Raw genomic sequence first — 17,614 nt, 5'->3', positions numbered from 1 at the left:
AATAATTAGAATGAAATTATAATTAAATTATTAATTAATGATTAATGTTGAAGAGAAGAGGAAGAGATAATAATAATGAGGTGGCGGGGTATATTCCAGTATGTTAGAGAGATGCGGGAGGCATATTGAGTTTGAGGAGAAGACCAGACCGTTAGTTGTTTGTTAAAATCCAAAGCAAGGTTGCTAGGAGAAGAGACCTTTAGTTGTTACTTTGTTCTTCATCCGAATCAACCAAACACGCCTATCCAGATTTCGTAATCCCTTCCTTCCTCGTAAAAATTAAATACCAACAAATCCATCCTCCGCCATGGATGCATTGCCTGCAACTTCATCTTCCTCCTCCTACCTTCTCACCAACTACCCTCTTATTTCTGCTCTTTTGGCTTTCGTTATCGCCCAGTCCACCAAGCTCTTTACCTCCTGGTATCTCTCTCTCTCTCTCTCTGGTTTCGAGGAATTTGGATCAATCGAGACATTCTTTTTCTTGTGCATGGAATGGGATAGTTGTTTTTTTTTTTTTTTTTAATGCTTTCTCTAATTGTTGAATCGTGAAATTTTCGGATCAATTTTAACACCGCTGCTTTTTTCTTTTTCCTATTCTCCTTTAAGATTTCATTTATTCAATATTGTTATTGAGCTAATTGCCTTTTCCTTTTTGCATAATTTCTTCCATACATACAGTATTTTCCTTTTTACTTAGCTTATGACCAAGTCAGTCTTTCACATGCTTAATTCCATAGGCATCGTTCTTTCTGATGGGATGAGCCACGGTTGGTTGCAGTTTTCTTTTACAATGTTGAATATGACAAAGTCAATGCAATATTTACTGAATTTAAGTAGGTTTTTGAGTTATCCCTAACTAGGTTTATCGGATTTTTCCTTTCTTAACTCGGTTAGGTGTTTCTCTCTCCATTTACGCTTTCATCTGAATTTCCTAATTTCTGATGGGGTGAGGATATTATTTGTAATAACATAGCCCTAGTAAGTAGAAGCAGAATTGGTTCAGTGGTAATCAAATGTAACAACTTGTACGATCTTATTCTACATATTTTAAATATTTTAGTAATTAAGCAAAACAAATAGAATAATGGAACAAAAAAGTAGCCTAAGAGTCTTATACTCTCCTAGATCTGCAGGTACAAAGAAAGACGATGGGATCTGAAGCAACTTGTTGGATCTGGTGGAATGCCATCATCTCATTCTGCGACTGTTGCTGCCCTTGCTATGTCAGTTGGGTTCCAAGAAGGCTTTGGAGGATCACTATTTGCAACTGCACTGATCTTAGCATGTGTTGTATGTTTCTTTCTTTTGTCATGCCATGATGTCATATTTGAAGCCAAAGTAATGAAATTTTAGATCACATTCAACCCAGTTACAGATTTCTTTAATGAAAGAAGAAGAATTTATTGAGATCCGAAGAAAGAATTTTATCAACTGATAATGAGACATCCTCTGCAGTAAATAGAAGAAGAGAAAAATAAACCCAAAACAGCATAGGAAAAATAAAAAACTAGCATCATAGAAAAGCTAAGTGTTGTGAATGAAGATATCCCAGTTTTGATGGAGATTGGAGATACTTGTATCGTGAAAGGAACCATGCCCGTTGGTCACCCTCTCCCTCGACTCAAAATATAAAGTATTTCTGTTGTTGAAGATTCTAGAATTACGAGAAAGCCAAATATACCATAAGACTACCAAGAGAACATCATGCCACAAAGTTGGCTGCTTTTCTTCACCCCATTCTTTTTTATAAAAGTTCTGAGGAAGCTCTCCACTGTAGGAGGCAAAACCCAATAACACCCAAACAACTTAAATTCATCCGTCCACAATTTCCAAGCTATCATACCAATACAGATTCTCTGACTTCATAGCCTAATAATTGGACATTAGGTGACATTTTTCTAATAATGGAAATTCTTATGCGATTGTCGTTCATGTTTTTAACTGTTGACTGTGTTTACCGAGCAAAGAGATGATTAACATAGAGAATTGCTTGTAGGTGATGTATGATGCAACTGGAGTAAGATTACAGGCTGGACGCCAAGCAGAGGTTTGGTGCTTTTTGCTGTTTTCAGTTTCCTTCCACTGTCCAATTCTTTTCTGCACATTTTTCATTTAGGAAAACTTTTGGCTGTTTGACAGACCATTTACCTGATCTATGAAAAGAAAATATTTATATGTTGCTGGATTTGTTTACCTTTCAGGTCCTGAATCAAATTGTATATGAACTTCCTGCTGAACATCCTTTGGCTGAGAGCAGACCATTACACGAACTTCTTGGGCACACCCCTCCTCAGGTTCAGGATATTACATAACATTTTTCACCATAATAATTAATCTATCGTTGTGACATAACTGCTGTTTTCTAAAACTGCAACACCCCCAGATCTTATTTCCCTGCTTTGCCATGTTATATCTAAACAATAGATGACCTCTTGAATCTTTTAAACAGCAAGAAGTTACAGCTGAGACCATTAAGAATTGTGGATGTTATATTTCACCAGAGAATTCAGATGCTTAAAAAACATCATTTGCAACAATTTCTAATCAAACCCATTGGATGGTGCTTGTATCCAAAAGTTAATTTTAGACACTGCTTAACTAACTCTCAGACCATGATGTTTGTAACATTGGAAGAGGCTTTGCTCTGTTGCTTTTCCAAAATGGTCACCGTTTTCAGTCTTTGATGTTCTCTCAAATTTCAGGTAATTGCAGGTGGGTTGCTTGGCATTACTACTGCAGTTATTGGTTATTTATTCATCATAGCCGTCAGATGAACTTGGTGCTCGGACAAGACCAACTCTGACATATACCTGATCATGCCACGGACTGCAGTTACAACTTGCAGATCATCCTTGAGCACAGGCACAAGCCGCCTACCGAAACCCCAAATGCTCATATTTTGTTGTCTATAAAATTGGTTCCACGGGTTAGTCCACAACTCTATACATGTTGGTAGCATCTCAAAGATGTAATTTTATTGAATTTGATTGATTGCAAGTCCGACCAGTAGTTCAGTACTCTAGCCATGAAATGGTAAAATATACCTTTACAGTATGACCTACCTGACTGTTGAAAAAAAAAAAATGACCTACCTGATTAATATAAAGAAACTTTTGGGATATTTAACAATAATTTTGGCTTGCATTTTCTTATTCAATTGTGAGCCCAAGATCAATCATCTATTGAGGATACAACTGATGAATGGTAAAATCAACGTGTAAAATGAATCAAACTATGATAGTTTCTACAGTACCAAGTGGCTATATGTATAATTGTGCTGATATTGATATTACTATATAAATAATAATTTAAATTAATTTTTTTTATCTAATTAATTTTATATTGTTTCACACAGTTATTCTAATAAAATATGCAAGTTATCTTTTGCTTCCTCTCTTTGTATACTATTTTGATAATTTTTTAGTACAAATATTTATTAAGAAAAAAGATTAAATGAGGTTTTCTCAATTGTATCAATAAACTATATCCGTACTCTGAGTTATTTCGAGTTTTAAATAAATTTAAATACTCAAAAAATATGTTGGATATACCGATTTATATCTCTTACACTAAATACGACACTCTCTTCTTAAAGAAAAAATAATTTATTTAATTTTATATTTTTTTTAAGATATCATTTATAATACATATTTAAAGCATGTTCCGATATATAAAATATGATTTATATAAATATTATAAATTTTTATTAAAATGTGATATAGGACTTATAATATATTAGGTTATTTGACACAAACTTTTTTTTTTTTTTTTTGTAACTTTTCACAAGTATAATAAACAATAACAGTTTTTACTTAAAAAAAAAAAAGGCTTTTTCACTGAAAATTTTAAGAGTAAAATGCTTCCTAAATATATATATATGTATCTACGACCCTATGACCATAGACTCCTCAATAAAAATGGTTACCCACAATTAATTAAAAGAATAAATAAATTACTAACCAACATGTAAAATACACCCAGAGAGCGCAGTTGAGGCCCATCGCAGCCACGTGAAAAAGGTCAGAAACCCTCACCTCCCCAAATAAATTTCTATTATCAATCCTGTCCAGATAACGCCTCTGACCATCTGACATCTTCTTTAATCACCGCCGTACACGTGTCATTCACTCCTCGCCCTACTCAGCTAGTAACCGTTAAAAGGACAACCGTATTTCAAAATTAAATATACAAACTCTCTCTGGGAACCTGTACCCCTTACTATTCTATATTTCTTTCTTTTTTTTTTTTTCCTTTCCCCAAGATTCCCCATTGCAAGTTATGGTGAATTCTTGTGATTTGTGAGCAAATTTAGCATATTCTACTCCTTCCCATGTAAATTACTTGTTTATGTTTTTAGCTTTTTACTGCATCTGTTTCATGTTGTGTTGTTATAGTATTTTAATGTTCAGTGGATATCAACTTTTTATCTCTGAAATTCTCAAAAATCCATGGTGCTGTTGAGGTATTATTCTCTGCCTGCAACACCCATCTGCCATTTGGTGCTATTCACAGTTCGCTCTGACTTCTCTGCTCACTGTTTTAGTGGTAGGGTAGAATTATTACGCTTTGATTGGTAAGATGCGTATAAGGACTGGCTTAGTTTCTGCTTTTGAGCTTGGCTGGTTTTTCCTTAATGGGTAGTATTTATGGCTTTAATTAGCTCTTTGATACTAAACTTCAACTGGGTAAATAGATATTTCTTGCTTTCATTATCTTTTCGATATTAGACTCCATATGGGTCCATTTTTCTGTTGGTGAAACAAGGTTTCAGATATTTTTAGGTCCTTTCTGTGCATTACACAAGTAATATTCTAGCCGTTGTGGGTTTAATTTCTTGCTATGGTAAACCAGAACCCTTTCTGATCTAATGTACAGAACGATTTGTGGTAGCTTTTCTTTCTTCCTTCTCGTTTTCAGGGAAGTCGTATTGTATGCTTTGTGTTTGATGATATGCGTGCTGTATAACGTTTTGTAAAAACTTGTGTTGCTGGGTTTTCAAGCAGATTCGCAGTTACATAAGAGTGAAATACAGCCTGTAGCCTGTATAATATATAGATTTAGCAATATGGGATGGCATCTGAGGTTTGGATCTGGACGTAGAAGTGATTTAATAGAAGAAGATTTTTATGTTAGTAGATAGTTTCTTTAGTAGTGTTTCGGTATACTTGCTTGGTGTTGAAAGAAAATGAGATCCGTTGAGGACAAGAGTTGCTATAACCTTGGAACAGCACAAGAGATTTCAAGCAGTATTAGTTTCGAGTTTCATAAAGGGAATGACAACAATCGCGGTGGTTGTCGTCAGCGAACAGCTCTGGGCAAACCAACACCATCAAAATGGGATGATGCACAGAAATGGTTGGTGGGATTTTCAAGAGGGGGAGAGAAAAGCCAGTCCAAAGCCAAACCTCGGAACTCAAATGCTGATGACAGGAGACTAATAGCCCCTGCTCCGCACAACTCCGGTGGTGAGGAGGAGGAAAATGACTTCGCTGCAGTAATGGAAACCGGATTCGAAGTGGAAACAAAGAAGGTGGATTGTGATGATTCGGTTTGGACAATCAACAAAGAGGTGCAGAATTCAACAAGTTTGGGTGTGAGATCAGTTTGTGTGAGAGATATGGGGACTGAGATGACCCCTATTGGTAGCCAGGAGCCTTCAAGAACAGCCACTCCAATACGGGCTACAACACCTGTAGCAAGGAGTCCTATATCTTCAGGATCCTCCACTCCAGTAAGGTGTCAACACGGCTACCAAACTACTGAGAACAGAGGTGGGGTTAGTCCTGTTCCCACTAATACAGATCAGGCTGTCAAGATTACTCACCAGAAGAACAATTGTGATCAAGCTGCAAATCTAAACCCTCTAGAAACCCGAGCAGTGGCTTGGGATGAAGCAGAACGAGCCAAGTATATGGCAAGGTCATTTCTACTAATATCCTTTCGCGTTCTTTGTTTATGTATAGCTCTGCTCTTGACTTCTTTTTATTTAGATCAATAACTAAGTACTTAAGCCGAAAAGTTTGGCTATTTTTTGTTGTCATGCTCATGTGGTATGTATTTGTTTGTTCTTGTAGGTACAAGAGAGAAGAGGTGAAGATACAAGCATGGGAGAATCATGAGAAGAGAAAAGCAGAAATGGAAATGAGGAAAATGGAGGTATATATTACTCATCCATAAAATTAAAATGACATAGAACTTACTATAGATTCACTGCTATTAGGAATTTATAAAGTTGACATATAATTCACAAATAAACATAATTTCACAAAATTAATGTGCATAGCAATACATAAAATCACATTAACAAATAATGAACTGTATAAAAATATTTACGGTATAAATAGTTCTTGTAAAAATCCAACTTTAAAAAAATGAATCAACAAAATAATCATTCTTCTGCTTTGTAGGAATCATAGAAGAACCTTTTTTTCTTTATTTTTTGAGAGAGAGAGAGAGAGAGAGTGTTCTTTTTCTCTATCTTTTTCTTTTCTGTTTTTTTACTTCACAGATTTTTAAATGGTAACTTCTCTTTTTTTTTATATATAATAACTAATAACCTTTTTGAATTTTTAGCGGTAACTATTAGGTAGTTAGCACTAATCTAAATCAGATCGGATCCCATCATAGGTGATTCACCCGATTAAATTCAACAACTACTTTCTAGCTCTCTCATATATACATTAAGTGAAGTTCGGAGTTAATTGGAAATTGTATAAATTTTTTATAATAATGTTGGAAGATGACTTTTTATTTCTTTCGTTATGTTTCTCTTTTCTTCAAACACTTGCTTACCCATAAACTAGAATACTTGTGTGTTCCTTGATGCTCAGCTTGGGTGGAATATGTTACTTCTATATGATTCAGAACAAGCAAATGTTTAGAAGATTAAGAACTTGCATTACACCCTTTTCCTTTCTTTATTCAATTTTTTGGATGAAGTACACCTTTTTTCATCACGTAGTTAGAATTCCTCTTGAAGTGAAATTCTCTATGCCTTCTCGGTGCCCTGCAACTTCAATCAGCAAAATAGTTGTTCTGTTAAATCTATCTAGGAAATAATATTAGCAAAGTATGTCCATTCATTATCCAGTTACTACGGTAGACATATAATAATGCAATCTTATTATCTCCCTCTATCATGGTGTCAGAGCTAGAGGTCCTATGCTCAAATATTGAGAACCTTATTATTCTCTTATTATTTGTTCACCCAATCTTTTTATCTACCGTTGGACTTTAAATAGCACAAACTCCCTCGGTCTCTATTTGGCTTGCATTCTTAGTTTGGCCGAGTCGTGCAAAGCACATTAATTTTTATTTGTCTTGCATTCCTTGCTTTGTGCTTTCTCCTTTCTTTGGCTCTGATCAAGTTTTGTAAAGCCCGATAATCAATTTGACTTGTATTCTTTGCTTTGTGCCTTCTACTTTCATTGGATTCGACTTCACATACTGATCAAATATGAACAAATGCTTGTCAAGTATTATCATGAGCATGACATTAGTAGTATGGCTTACACAGGTGAAAGCGGAAAGATTAAAAGCCCGGGCACAAGAGAGGTATTCGAATAAACTTGCTGCAACAAGGAGAATTGCAGAAGAAAAGCGAGCAAACGCAGAAGCTAAACTGAACGAAAAAGCTATGAGGACTTCTGAAAGGGCAGATTACATAAGGAGGACTGGTCACCTGCCCGCATCTTTCTCCTTCAAGCTGCCGTCATTTTGCTGGTAGCTTATTTGATTTACCACCTGCCAAATCTGTCTGCCATTTTTTGTTTCTCTCACTCCTTTCATTTATGTTCATGTACATGAATCTTGTGGATTCATTTGGAGAATGCCAAAAATGTCTAAAATTAATTTAATATCTGGGATCTGTTCCTTGTAATAAAATAGTAATTCGTAATTTATAAATATTTGTGAGAAAATCTCATGAAGGGTTTAATTAATTAAGTATTTTTTACCATTAAATAATTTATAGTGGAATAAAATATTTTTTTTATAAAAAATAATATAAAATTTATTGTCAAAATTTCAATATGGTTTCATTTAAGAAAGTAATTTAAAAGAAAATTCTTTTATAAATCTTTTAGAATGTAAAATTTATTTTAAAGTCATATATATATATATATATATATATATATATTTTGTGAAAATAAATTAGTTTGAAAATAATTGTGATTGGAATTAAATTCTAGAAAATTTGTAAACTTGCTAAGTTATTTTCTACTTTGTAAAAATTTTAAAATACTCTTATTTGAGTAAATAAAAATAATTAATCACCGACTTTTAAAAAATAATAAAAAAAATTATAAAAAATATAAAAATGCTATTTCAATCTAAATATTTCCTCATTATTAAGCTCTATTGCTTAGTTTTTTTATTTATAATATCTTAATACTGATATTTGATTAATACTAATACTTGATAAGATAACTTTTATCATATTTCAGTAATAATTTTGTATAATATTTGAAATTATAAATTAAAAAAATTTTAAAAAATTACTGACTTTAATATGTGCTTATAGTTTGTCACATGTGTTATACGCATGAGTAGGTGAGTTGATTGTTTAATAAAAATTCTCTATGTAACATTAGAGAATCACATATTAATTATTATAATTTGGAATATAATTATCATAGTATCTTACGTTTTGTATCTTAAACAAATGCATTATTAATGGATGCTACTACAAGTTACAATTATTGATTTACATATAATGATTTATACTTAAAAAACTAAGAGGCTAAAATCAATAATATGTGCATTGACCATAATAGTAATTATATATAGATTCGGATTCTAAAAGCAATGTAAATAATAATTAAGAATATACTAATTCCAGTATAAGAATAATTCTATTATTATATAATTAATATTAACAATTAATTATTATTACTAAAAAAAATCTTTATAATTGATCTAAATATTAATTAACAGTAAGTAAAGATTTAAAAAAAATAGATATTTTTTTTTATAAAAAAATACTTTAATGTAGCACATCATAAGTGGAGTAAAAGCCTCCCATACACGAAACTCTGAATAAAATTGAGCATCCCTAATGATCTAGTGTGCCGCTATATTTTCTTGTCTCTAGATCCAGTTGACGGAAATGTCCGATTTTAAGGTTAACAGCTTTTGGTAGTCTTTAATAATGAAATTGAATTCAGAGTAATAATGGTTCTGTGTGGTAATAAATTTTGTTACTGATTAGACATCTATCTCTATTATTTTAGGTCATGTGATGTTTGCTAGTATATATTGCAGCATATTTTGACATTCTAATAATTTCACTAAGAATGGTGAGCTGCATCTCCAAATTTTTTTTAATAAAAGTTTTATTGCCGTCTTTGACAAATATCTGAATACGGCCCCGTAATTTACTGATGTGTTAGTATCGTAGTTTGCTAAATCCACATTGCATTTTCAAGTGCATGGCACTAGAGGTTACCTTTCAGTAGAGTTAGATAGTAGTTAAAGATTTATTATTCTGAATATAAAGAAAAAAAAATACTATAATTGCATATTATATATATAAAAAAAAGTATAAAAAATTTATCTTGTATAAGATTTAATTTAAATATCATTAAATCGTATATAAAATTATTATCATACTTTGATATTGTAACACTTGGGATATTGTAAAAATTTATCTAACAATTTTTTGGTTCTAAAAAATTCAAGATCAAGTTATTATAGTGTACAATTTGTTATTAAATAGAGCTCAACAGTTGTATTTATTAATAATTTATGTATTTTAGCAAAAAGTATATACTATTTTTTTTTCTTAAAAAATCATTATAATAGATTGTAACAAGTTAAATGTAAATCAATATAGTTAACAATATGTATCACGGTTTAATATACAAGAAAAATACAAATATATATATGTATATATTATGATACCTCCAGTCATAATTGGATATTATTTTTAATAATCTATTTATTTATTTTAAATTAAATCAACAAGAAGGAAGCCAGTTTTCCCGATAAGAAGTCACAACGCGACCTAAAACGCCTTCTCGTTTGCGGTCACGTATTTTGCTTTATCCCTTTCCTCTCCTCCGTGCAGTGTTCGCCGCCTTTGCTCGTTCTCTCATCGGCAAGCCCTATCTATCGCTGTTACATCTTCAACGAGAGATCGAGATTCTTCGTCACCTATCTATCTCTCCCATGTTTCTCTGCTGTTCGTTTCCTTCTCCAATTTCTAGGGTTTGTCTTTGAACTTCATAATCCTCCATCCCAATTTGGGATTTTTTAATCGAATGACACGAAATTCAATTCGCTATTGAATTTTTCTTACTTATTTACTCTTTCTTGAGGTTTTGCTTTATAGATCTGAAGTTTGTGCTGTACGGTTCCCAATTGTATTCTTTTGGTCTTTGGTTGAATATTTAGGAAGAGAAAGCAAGATTGTTGCACTGTGGGTGTTAGGATTTATAACTAGCGAACTTCTTGTTCTTTAGATTCGGGTTTAGGGCTTCGTCAGAAGTTTGGATTTAGGCTCTTATATATGGCGGCTGGGAGACATGGGGGTTACCGTGATAATGAATTCAGAGACCGGGAATCCGAAATGGATGTGTCAAGGCGGGAATTTGTCTACTCCAAGGAAGATTACGATTTGGTTAGGAACGGTAGTCGGGACAATGGACGAGGTCAAGTTCGTGATGCCAGGGATAGAGTTAGGGTTAGACAGAAGGATATTAAGGAGAGGGAAGTGATTAAGGGTGGGTACCGATCTTCTTCCAGCAGGAGTGATTCAAGTAGCAGTGGCAGAGGTGGCAGCCTGGGGCCAAAACCATGTGGATTTTCCGTTAAGGTGGTGGATAGGGAGCCGGGTGAGTTGTCCAGCGAGAGCGGGTCTGATGATGCAATTGATTCAGAACCCCAGGTTAAAGATAGTGAAACTTCAAAGATGGTAGAGAATGGGATTCAATCTCCTGCCGAGAGGAAAAGAAAGTTTTCACCTATAGTGTGGGATAGAGATGACAAGGAAGCAAGTAATTTGTCTCGGAGTAGAAATTCCCCAGCAGTGACGGTTCTTCCTCTCCCCCCACCACTGCCTAGGGCATATCGCCAGTCACCTGATATCAATTTAGATGGAATACATATTTCAGCTGTAAAGAATAGTAAAATTCATCAAAATCATTCTCCAGGTAAGCCTCCAGTGGCATCCGAATCGGCTGGGTCTCCAGTAGGATTGTCTTTCTCACCTATAAAGGAGCAGCCATGGAAAAATCATCAGGAAGCGGAGCAACTGGAAGATGATGATTATGTACCTACCAGGCACATATCATCATCAAGATGGGCAGCTGGAAACAGTTCTCCAGGTGATGAAGGTGAAATATTGGATGATGAAGACATGCATAAAAAAAAGAGGAAATTGCCTCTGCCAGAATCCCAGCAAAGCAGACCACACAGTAAATCATTGACTCCTGAGTTTGGGGAGGTTAAGAGGGAAGGCTCAGAAGGAGCCAGGTCTAGGTCATTGGAATCTGATGATCATGGCACCCGTTCTAGGTCCATGAGTGGGGATAATTGCCCAGATAACGGTTTGGAAAAGGGTGACCACATGGAGATTGATGAGAACCCCAGCGGAAGTGATACTAGTATTAGCCGGAGCCATATTGATTCTGAGGATGAGAATGATTCACTTGAGACACCAGAACCCTTGGGTCCTCCACAAAGAAGTGTTAACATGCTCCAGGGATGTAGAAGTGTTGATGAGTTTGAAAGATTAAATAAAATAGATGAGGGAACTTATGGCGTTGTATATAGAGCCAGAGATAAGAAGACAGGGGAAATTGTAGCGTTGAAGAAGGTAAAGATGGAGAAAGAAAGAGAAGGTTTTCCACTGACTTCTCTTAGGGAAATAAACATTCTTCTTTCGTTTCATCACCCTTCAATAGTGGATGTTAAAGAAGTTGTTGTAGGCAGTAACCTTGATAGTATCTTTATGGTGATGGAATATATGGAACATGATCTGAAAGGGCTAATGGAGACAATGAAGCAACCATTTAGTCAGAGTGAAGTTAAATGCTTAATGCTTCAGCTATTGGAGGGTGTCAAGTATCTTCACGATAATTGGGTGCTTCATCGAGATTTGAAGACATCAAATCTACTTTTGAATAACCGGGGTGAGTTGAAGATTTGTGACTTTGGGTTGGCTCGTCAATATGGGAGCCCATTGAAGCCTTACACTCACTTGGTTGTTACTCTTTGGTACAGGTGAGCTGCATTAGCAATCTGTTTGCCTCCATGCTTAACAGGGCACAGCATGTGAACTTGTCTGTAAATTGAATCTTTTTTGGATCAAATTCCTATTTTCATATCTTTTTAATTATAGTTTATGGTTGTGAGCTGATCTGTCAGTTTATGGATGTGAGTTGATGTCTCAGAACTATTATTTTTCAGTCAGTTGATCTTACTGGGAATTCACAATTGTATGGTAGGTGTCATTGTACTGTCTTCAGTCGTTTTCTCATCTGTTAAAAATTGATGAATGCCGATTAGTCTCTCTAGCCAGATCCTCAGATTATTATTATTGTCATGTAGTAACTGTCATGCCTGTGTGTACGTTGGTCTTTGAATCTGAAAATTGAAATAGATTTCTTTTGTTAATTGCAATTTAGTTGGCTTGATAATAGGCTTTTTTGAATTGATCAAGCTATTAAAACTTGTTATCCTTCAGTTCTTTTATTTGTATACATATACGTTATAATTTTTTTCGTAGTAGAGGTAGTTAATATGTTCTGTTTATGCAGGGCACCGGAACTTTTGTTGGGAGCAAAACAATATTCGACTGCAATTGACATGTGGTCATTGGGCTGCATAATGGCTGAACTATTATCAAAGGAACCACTCTTCAATGGGAAAACTGAATTTGATCAACTTGACAAGGTAAATGGAATTGATTGATTTCTGCTGGTACTTGCTCAATGCTAAATCTGTTGTTCTGCTGCTGGAATGTTATGATGTGTGCTGTAATTGGTCTGCTAAGTATTCTACACTGTTCTTTTATGTTTGCAGATTTTTAGAACCCTTGGCACGCCAAATGAGACAATTTGGCCAGGATTTTCCAAGTTGCCTGGAGTTAAGGTCAACTTTGTCAAGCATCAGTGAGTACTATTTTCTTCTTTTTTTTTTTTCAAAATTTATTATTCCACAAAGTTGAAGGGTGCATTCAGATTTTCTCATGCTTACCACTGTTTTCCCAGGCTTCCAGCTTTGGGTGATACTGGTCTGGCTTTCTGGCCTCCATTGGTGATACTTTCAGTTAAATACCTTTTTTTCTTGTTTGTATTAATAACTGACATGTTTTTTTCAGGTATAACCTATTACGTAAGAAATTCCCAGCTACTTCTTTCACTGGCTCACCAGTTCTCTCTGATGCTGGATTTGACTTGTTGAATAAACTTTTAACTTATGATCCTGAGAAGGTAAATGACTTTTTCTGCTTGTCTTCGTACCATTTTTGCTTTTGGTATTTTGATATATGGAACTTGTTGCTATAATTTACAGCGGATTACTGCTGATGCTGCACTTAACCATGAATGGTTTCGGGAAGTTCCTCTTCCGAAGTCTAAGGACTTCATGCCTACTTTTCCTGCTCAGCATGCTCAAGACAGGTATCTTAACCTGCAAAAGCAATAGTGTTGTTGATTTTTAACAAATTATTTAGTTCTTCTTATTATTTTTTCCTTGTTATTTTGATCTCTGTTTAGGCGTTTGCGAAGAATTATGAAGAGTCCAGACCCTCTGGAGGAACAGCGTAGAAAGGAGTTGCAACAAGGGGAATTAGGCACTGGTGGCTTGTTTGGCTGATGGTATCCCAGTTGATTCTGAAGATGATATGATCTACATGATTTGGATTCCTCATAACTGTCGAACGGCCATGGTTGAGGTGAGAGACATGCATTCAACGGAAGTTGCAAACATTGTTTGTCAGACGATCATTCATGCTGTTTTTTAGCAGGCAGCAGATATGGTTTGGAAGGAGAAATTATTTGCCTCCTGTCAACCAGATATCTTGCAGGTTATTTTTGTCTCTGGCTTTGGTGATCATGTAGAAATGCATCTTTGACACCATATGGTCTCCAAGGTGGGGCATAGTAGCCTTTCTTCTTTTAAAAATCGGTTTCAGCAGAAACTTTGTGTATGTAACATACTTCTATTGAAACATTGTAAACGTTTCTTATAAAATTTGGTTTTGAATATTAGAACAGTAAGGATATCTGCCCATTATGAGTTGCATCCTTTTTAATATTCACATTGTGTTTGCAAGAGATGGTGGTGTGAAGTGGAGGTGACGTTCTTAGCTTTTCATTGAAGAAGAAAATTGAACAGTAACAATTGTACGACAAAAGGTAATTTGTCATTTTGATAATACGTGTTATCTGGGACAGTTTATACTTTCATTTGCTTTTCACTCACGACGGATCATGTAATATGATATAATACTGTAATTTTATATCATGTCTTATTACATGCAAAGCTCTCTTCAGTTCTTTTTTTCATGATGTGGAATGATAGCCACTTTGCAGAAAATTTATTCTTTTGAAGTGGTTAATGAACCTATTATAGATCAGTTTAGTTGATATGTCCTTCTGGCATGAGGTTTTCATCAATAGCATTCATTTTAGCTTAAATAATGGAGCAAATTTGAATTAATTCAGAATTAATGTTTTGTAGTCCAACCGTCCAACCCCATGCAAGATATAATATTGGGTTCTATCCAAGCTTTGGACTAGCCATTGAGTGCTCGTGGCCTGGGGCGATGGTACTATTTATGGTTGTTGAGTCCAACTATAAAAACTGTTTATGTTGAATGTCCTTTTGGTTGCTTAGAAAATGCTTTTCTGTCAACTTCCCTTGAAGCATCAAGGAGGGTGGTGGGGATTAAGGTGCATGTAAGTAGGCTTGAAGTAACAATATCATTTATACTACATTGTCCTTAGCTGCAACAAGAAATTCGTTTTCTTATTTTGTTTAATCAGTAATTCTAAAAGCTTGAGCATGGGAAAATGAGCAAAAACACAGCGAGTCCTTGTCCTCTGGAATGAATAAAAGGATGTCCCTGCAAATGTTTGGCCAAATAGCTGTATGCAATTCATCTGATTTTATAAGCAGAAGTTCTATGCTATGAAGTTACATCTTGCTTTTCATTTCTTTAGGCAGTGTTGTCATGGAATTCAGTTGTTAAAGGGCATTTAGATCACTTTTAATAGGCTTTAATTTGATCGAATGATCAGTTTTGTCCTTTCTGTTGCTTTTCTTTTCATCTCATGAGATGATGATTCTAGTTTATTATTATTATTATTTTGAAATACCCAAGTGTAGATGATTCTAGTTTTTTAACTAGCCCCAGAATTTTTATGACAATGTCTGTAAATGTCACTGCAGTATCAAAGCAAGCAGGTTGAGGAGGTTACCTGCACGCTCTGGATTTTATAGAACTTCCAATTAATTGTTTCTTCTGGCTCACTAGAGGTACCATACAAACCTTGGTTTGTTACAATGTGTTGCAATTCTATGATTGATTGATTAATATTAACTTTCCTTAGGATATGATAGGTCTGGTTTTTTGGGGATACTTTTAGTTGGAAAAAATTGCTGTAAGCTTGAGTTTACAGCATTAATTGTGAGCACCGGTGTTTTAACCGTTTTTAAAATTGTTACTCTGTAAGCATTACTTTCTAGTGGTTAAGTAACTGGTATTCAATATATTTTGTGAGCTCGCACTTATTGTAACATTCTCCTTTTTAGTTTGTCAGCTGTAATCTTCCTTGAGATGTGCATACCATTGGTGTCAGAGTTAGATGAAATTTCTTGGAACCTTGTTAGATAATTTTTCTTCATGAGTATAATAATGGCTAGATGAAGTTTTAGTTGCCTTGCATCTTTTTAAAGGAAAGACTGGCAATTAGAATAATTTTTTTAAGGAAAGACTGGCAATTATAATAATCTAATGGAAATTTTATTTACAATAAGAGACAAGAAAAAAGCATTAACATTTTGATGTTAAGATGGATGTTGCTTGATGTTGTTGACGTCATCTCAAACTCCTTGGGATACATAAAGTTGTCAGTGCTCAATTGTGTTGTTGTTTTGGGGAGAAAAAGATGTTCACTTCATTATTTTTGTTTTTGTTTAATTAATATATAATTGCCATGGTCTAAGATCTTCTATATGTACAATGCCCTTTTTGCTTATTATTTTGGCATTCGTCAAGGAAAAACTCGACTTATTTGGTGGGAGTGGAATCCTCTCATGAAGAAGATGATGGCATTCTGGTCACATGGGTTAAGTAAAATAACATGGTGACTTCTAGAGTTTGATTCATTCGTAATATTTGTTTTTTATTTTTTATTTTTTGGATTTCCACTTATAATCCTTGAAAAAAGAAATACATAAAATACTTGCATGATAGCTGTTAGGTGGCAATTATTTCTTGTATATGAAAATATGAAGAAGTTGAGGCAAATATTTGGACTGCTGTTTGTTATTTTTTAGCTGGAGTGTTTCTCCTTTTCTCCTCGCTAATCAAAGTTGAACACCCAGAAAATGAGTGACGGCAATATTCAGGTAGAACTTCGGAGGGTTGTACATTTCTTAACCAGCAGTTTTCCCTTGTGATTCATTTTGTTAATTTCATTGAGAATTGGTTCACTTCTCAGTTCTAGTGCTGAGAACGGTATTTGTGACAGGCAATATTCAGGTAGACCTTTAGAATGTTTACATTTCTTAAACTCAGCAATTTTCCCTAATGATTCATTTTTGTTCGCTTTGCTTTCAAGAAGTATTCGCATTCCATCTTGCAATTGCTAGTTAAACTCCGAACTGAGAAAAGTCTTGCCTTTCTGTTAAGAACTTTTGGATCTCCTCTCCTGGGACACCTGAGTTTTGAGGTTCATTACAAATTTATGCATGGTTCGAACTCCTCTCGAATTCTCTTTTTAACCTTATAATCATAAATGAAAAGCACGTGTGGAATTATGCGTAGCGTATACTTTATATATATATATATGTATGTTATCTTATAGTTTTTTGTGTTGCCCTCATATCAAAGCTAAATGATGTTTTATGGTAGATGCTTTGGCTTGGGTTTTAACTTTGTTTCTTCTGGAAAGTTAATAATGAATATGATTTTTTTCATGCTAATATTCTTCACCGGCCTTTTGCTCTATTCCTTTCCTGGCATGTCTCCCTGCAAGCGTGGTTGTACGGTCAATGCAGATTGTGCCGGGATTAGAAACCCAGTGGAATTCAGTGACAGATTTAACTTCACATCCTGAGATCGAGAGTATGAAATGAAAACAAAAAGGTGATGAAAATGATGATACTGTTTAAGTGTATGAAAATATTTTGTTTATTCTTTTTCGAATTTATCTTATTTTAACATGAGTTGGTTAAAACTTAGAAAAATATATAGGAAATGACAGGAGATTAACACAAATAATTTTTGTACACTTTAATTGTTTTAGAAAAATAAAAAATATATATTTATGTTTCGAAGGGTCTCGGAGATTCTTTTAATCACTTAAAACTATGTATGCTGGTAAGTGGGTTGAGCTTGCGCTGATTTTTTAACCGGACTTGCGGGTCAACCTGAGTCTTG

At 34.4% G+C, this 17,614-nt stretch overlaps 3 protein-coding genes and 1 long non-coding RNA gene across 10 annotated transcripts; all 4 read left to right on the top strand.

The window, feature by feature from the left end:
* The first annotated feature begins 88 nt into the window (after positions 1-88).
* On the top strand, positions 89-3,135 carry LOC110816059 (Acid phosphatase/vanadium-dependent haloperoxidase-related protein). The gene is made up of 5 exons (XM_022044083.2): positions 89-423; positions 1,137-1,293; positions 2,000-2,050; positions 2,205-2,297; positions 2,706-3,135. The coding sequence occupies exons 1-5, from the start codon at positions 308-310 to the stop codon at positions 2,775-2,777; spliced, it is 489 nt and encodes a 162-aa protein (XP_021899775.1). The 5' UTR covers positions 89-307; the 3' UTR covers positions 2,778-3,135.
* Positions 3,136-4,188: 1,053 nt separating this feature from the next.
* Positions 4,189-7,943, top strand: LOC110816057 (Remorin family protein). The gene is made up of 3 exons (XM_022044076.2): positions 4,189-5,922; positions 6,078-6,159; positions 7,520-7,943. The coding sequence occupies exons 1-3, from the start codon at positions 5,189-5,191 to the stop codon at positions 7,727-7,729; spliced, it is 1,026 nt and encodes a 341-aa protein (XP_021899768.1). The 5' UTR covers positions 4,189-5,188; the 3' UTR covers positions 7,730-7,943.
* A 2,028-nt stretch (positions 7,944-9,971) lies between these two features.
* On the top strand, positions 9,972-16,795 carry LOC110816036 (Protein kinase superfamily protein). 7 transcript variants are annotated; one of them, XM_022044050.2, is made up of 9 exons: positions 9,973-12,225; positions 12,762-12,897; positions 13,027-13,115; positions 13,325-13,436; positions 13,519-13,625; positions 13,722-13,900; positions 13,973-14,098; positions 14,282-14,363; positions 15,400-16,795. In XM_022044050.2, exons 1-6 carry the CDS (start codon positions 10,511-10,513, stop codon positions 13,819-13,821), a joined length of 2,259 nt encoding a protein of 752 aa, XP_021899742.1. In that variant the 5' UTR covers positions 9,973-10,510; the 3' UTR covers positions 13,822-13,900; positions 13,973-14,098; positions 14,282-14,363; positions 15,400-16,795. The 7 variants fall into 7 exon arrangements, with proteins under 7 accessions (XP_021899743.1, XP_021899742.1, XP_088062463.1 ...); XM_088206337.1 differs by having other exon boundaries at positions 13,722-14,098; XM_022044047.2 differs by having other exon boundaries at positions 13,973-14,363; positions 15,400-15,487.
* On the top strand, positions 12,225-12,509 carry LOC148253496 (uncharacterized). Its single transcript, XR_015812815.1, has 2 exons — positions 12,225-12,284; positions 12,396-12,509. It is a non-coding gene; the product is annotated as an uncharacterized LOC148253496 (long non-coding RNA).
* Positions 16,796-17,614: the final 819 nt, after the last annotated feature.

This window comes from Carica papaya, chromosome 6, assembly GCF_054855325.1.
Source record: "Carica papaya isolate Zhongbai chromosome 6, ASM5485532v1, whole genome shotgun sequence".
NCBI classification, from domain to species: domain Eukaryota; kingdom Viridiplantae; phylum Streptophyta; class Magnoliopsida; order Brassicales; family Caricaceae; genus Carica; species Carica papaya.
This window is presented reverse-complemented; position numbering and strand designations above follow the sequence as displayed.

Bases quoted from the DNA above. Each gene is read 5' to 3' on its own strand.
- LOC110816059 (XM_022044083.2), top strand. From the start codon at position 308: ATGGATGCATTGCCTGCAACTTCATCTTCCTCCTCCTACCTTCTCACC. The intron at 1,294-1,999 runs GTATGTTTCTTT...AATTGCTTGTAG, and splicing joins CACTGATCTTAGCATGTGTT to GTGATGTATGATGCAACTGG. The intron at 2,298-2,705 runs GTTCAGGATATT...CTCAAATTTCAG, and splicing joins TTGGGCACACCCCTCCTCAG to GTAATTGCAGGTGGGTTGCT.
- LOC110816057 (XM_022044076.2), top strand. From the start codon at position 5,189: ATGAGATCCGTTGAGGACAAGAGTTGCTATAACCTTGGAACAGCACAA. The intron at 5,923-6,077 runs GTCATTTCTACT...TTGTTCTTGTAG, and splicing joins CGAGCCAAGTATATGGCAAG to GTACAAGAGAGAAGAGGTGA. The intron at 6,160-7,519 runs GTATATATTACT...TGGCTTACACAG, and splicing joins TGGAAATGAGGAAAATGGAG to GTGAAAGCGGAAAGATTAAA.
- LOC110816036 (XM_022044050.2), top strand. From the start codon at position 10,511: ATGGCGGCTGGGAGACATGGGGGTTACCGTGATAATGAATTCAGAGAC. The intron at 12,226-12,761 runs GTGAGCTGCATT...CTGTTTATGCAG, and splicing joins GTTGTTACTCTTTGGTACAG to GGCACCGGAACTTTTGTTGG. The intron at 12,898-13,026 runs GTAAATGGAATT...TTATGTTTGCAG, and splicing joins AATTTGATCAACTTGACAAG to ATTTTTAGAACCCTTGGCAC.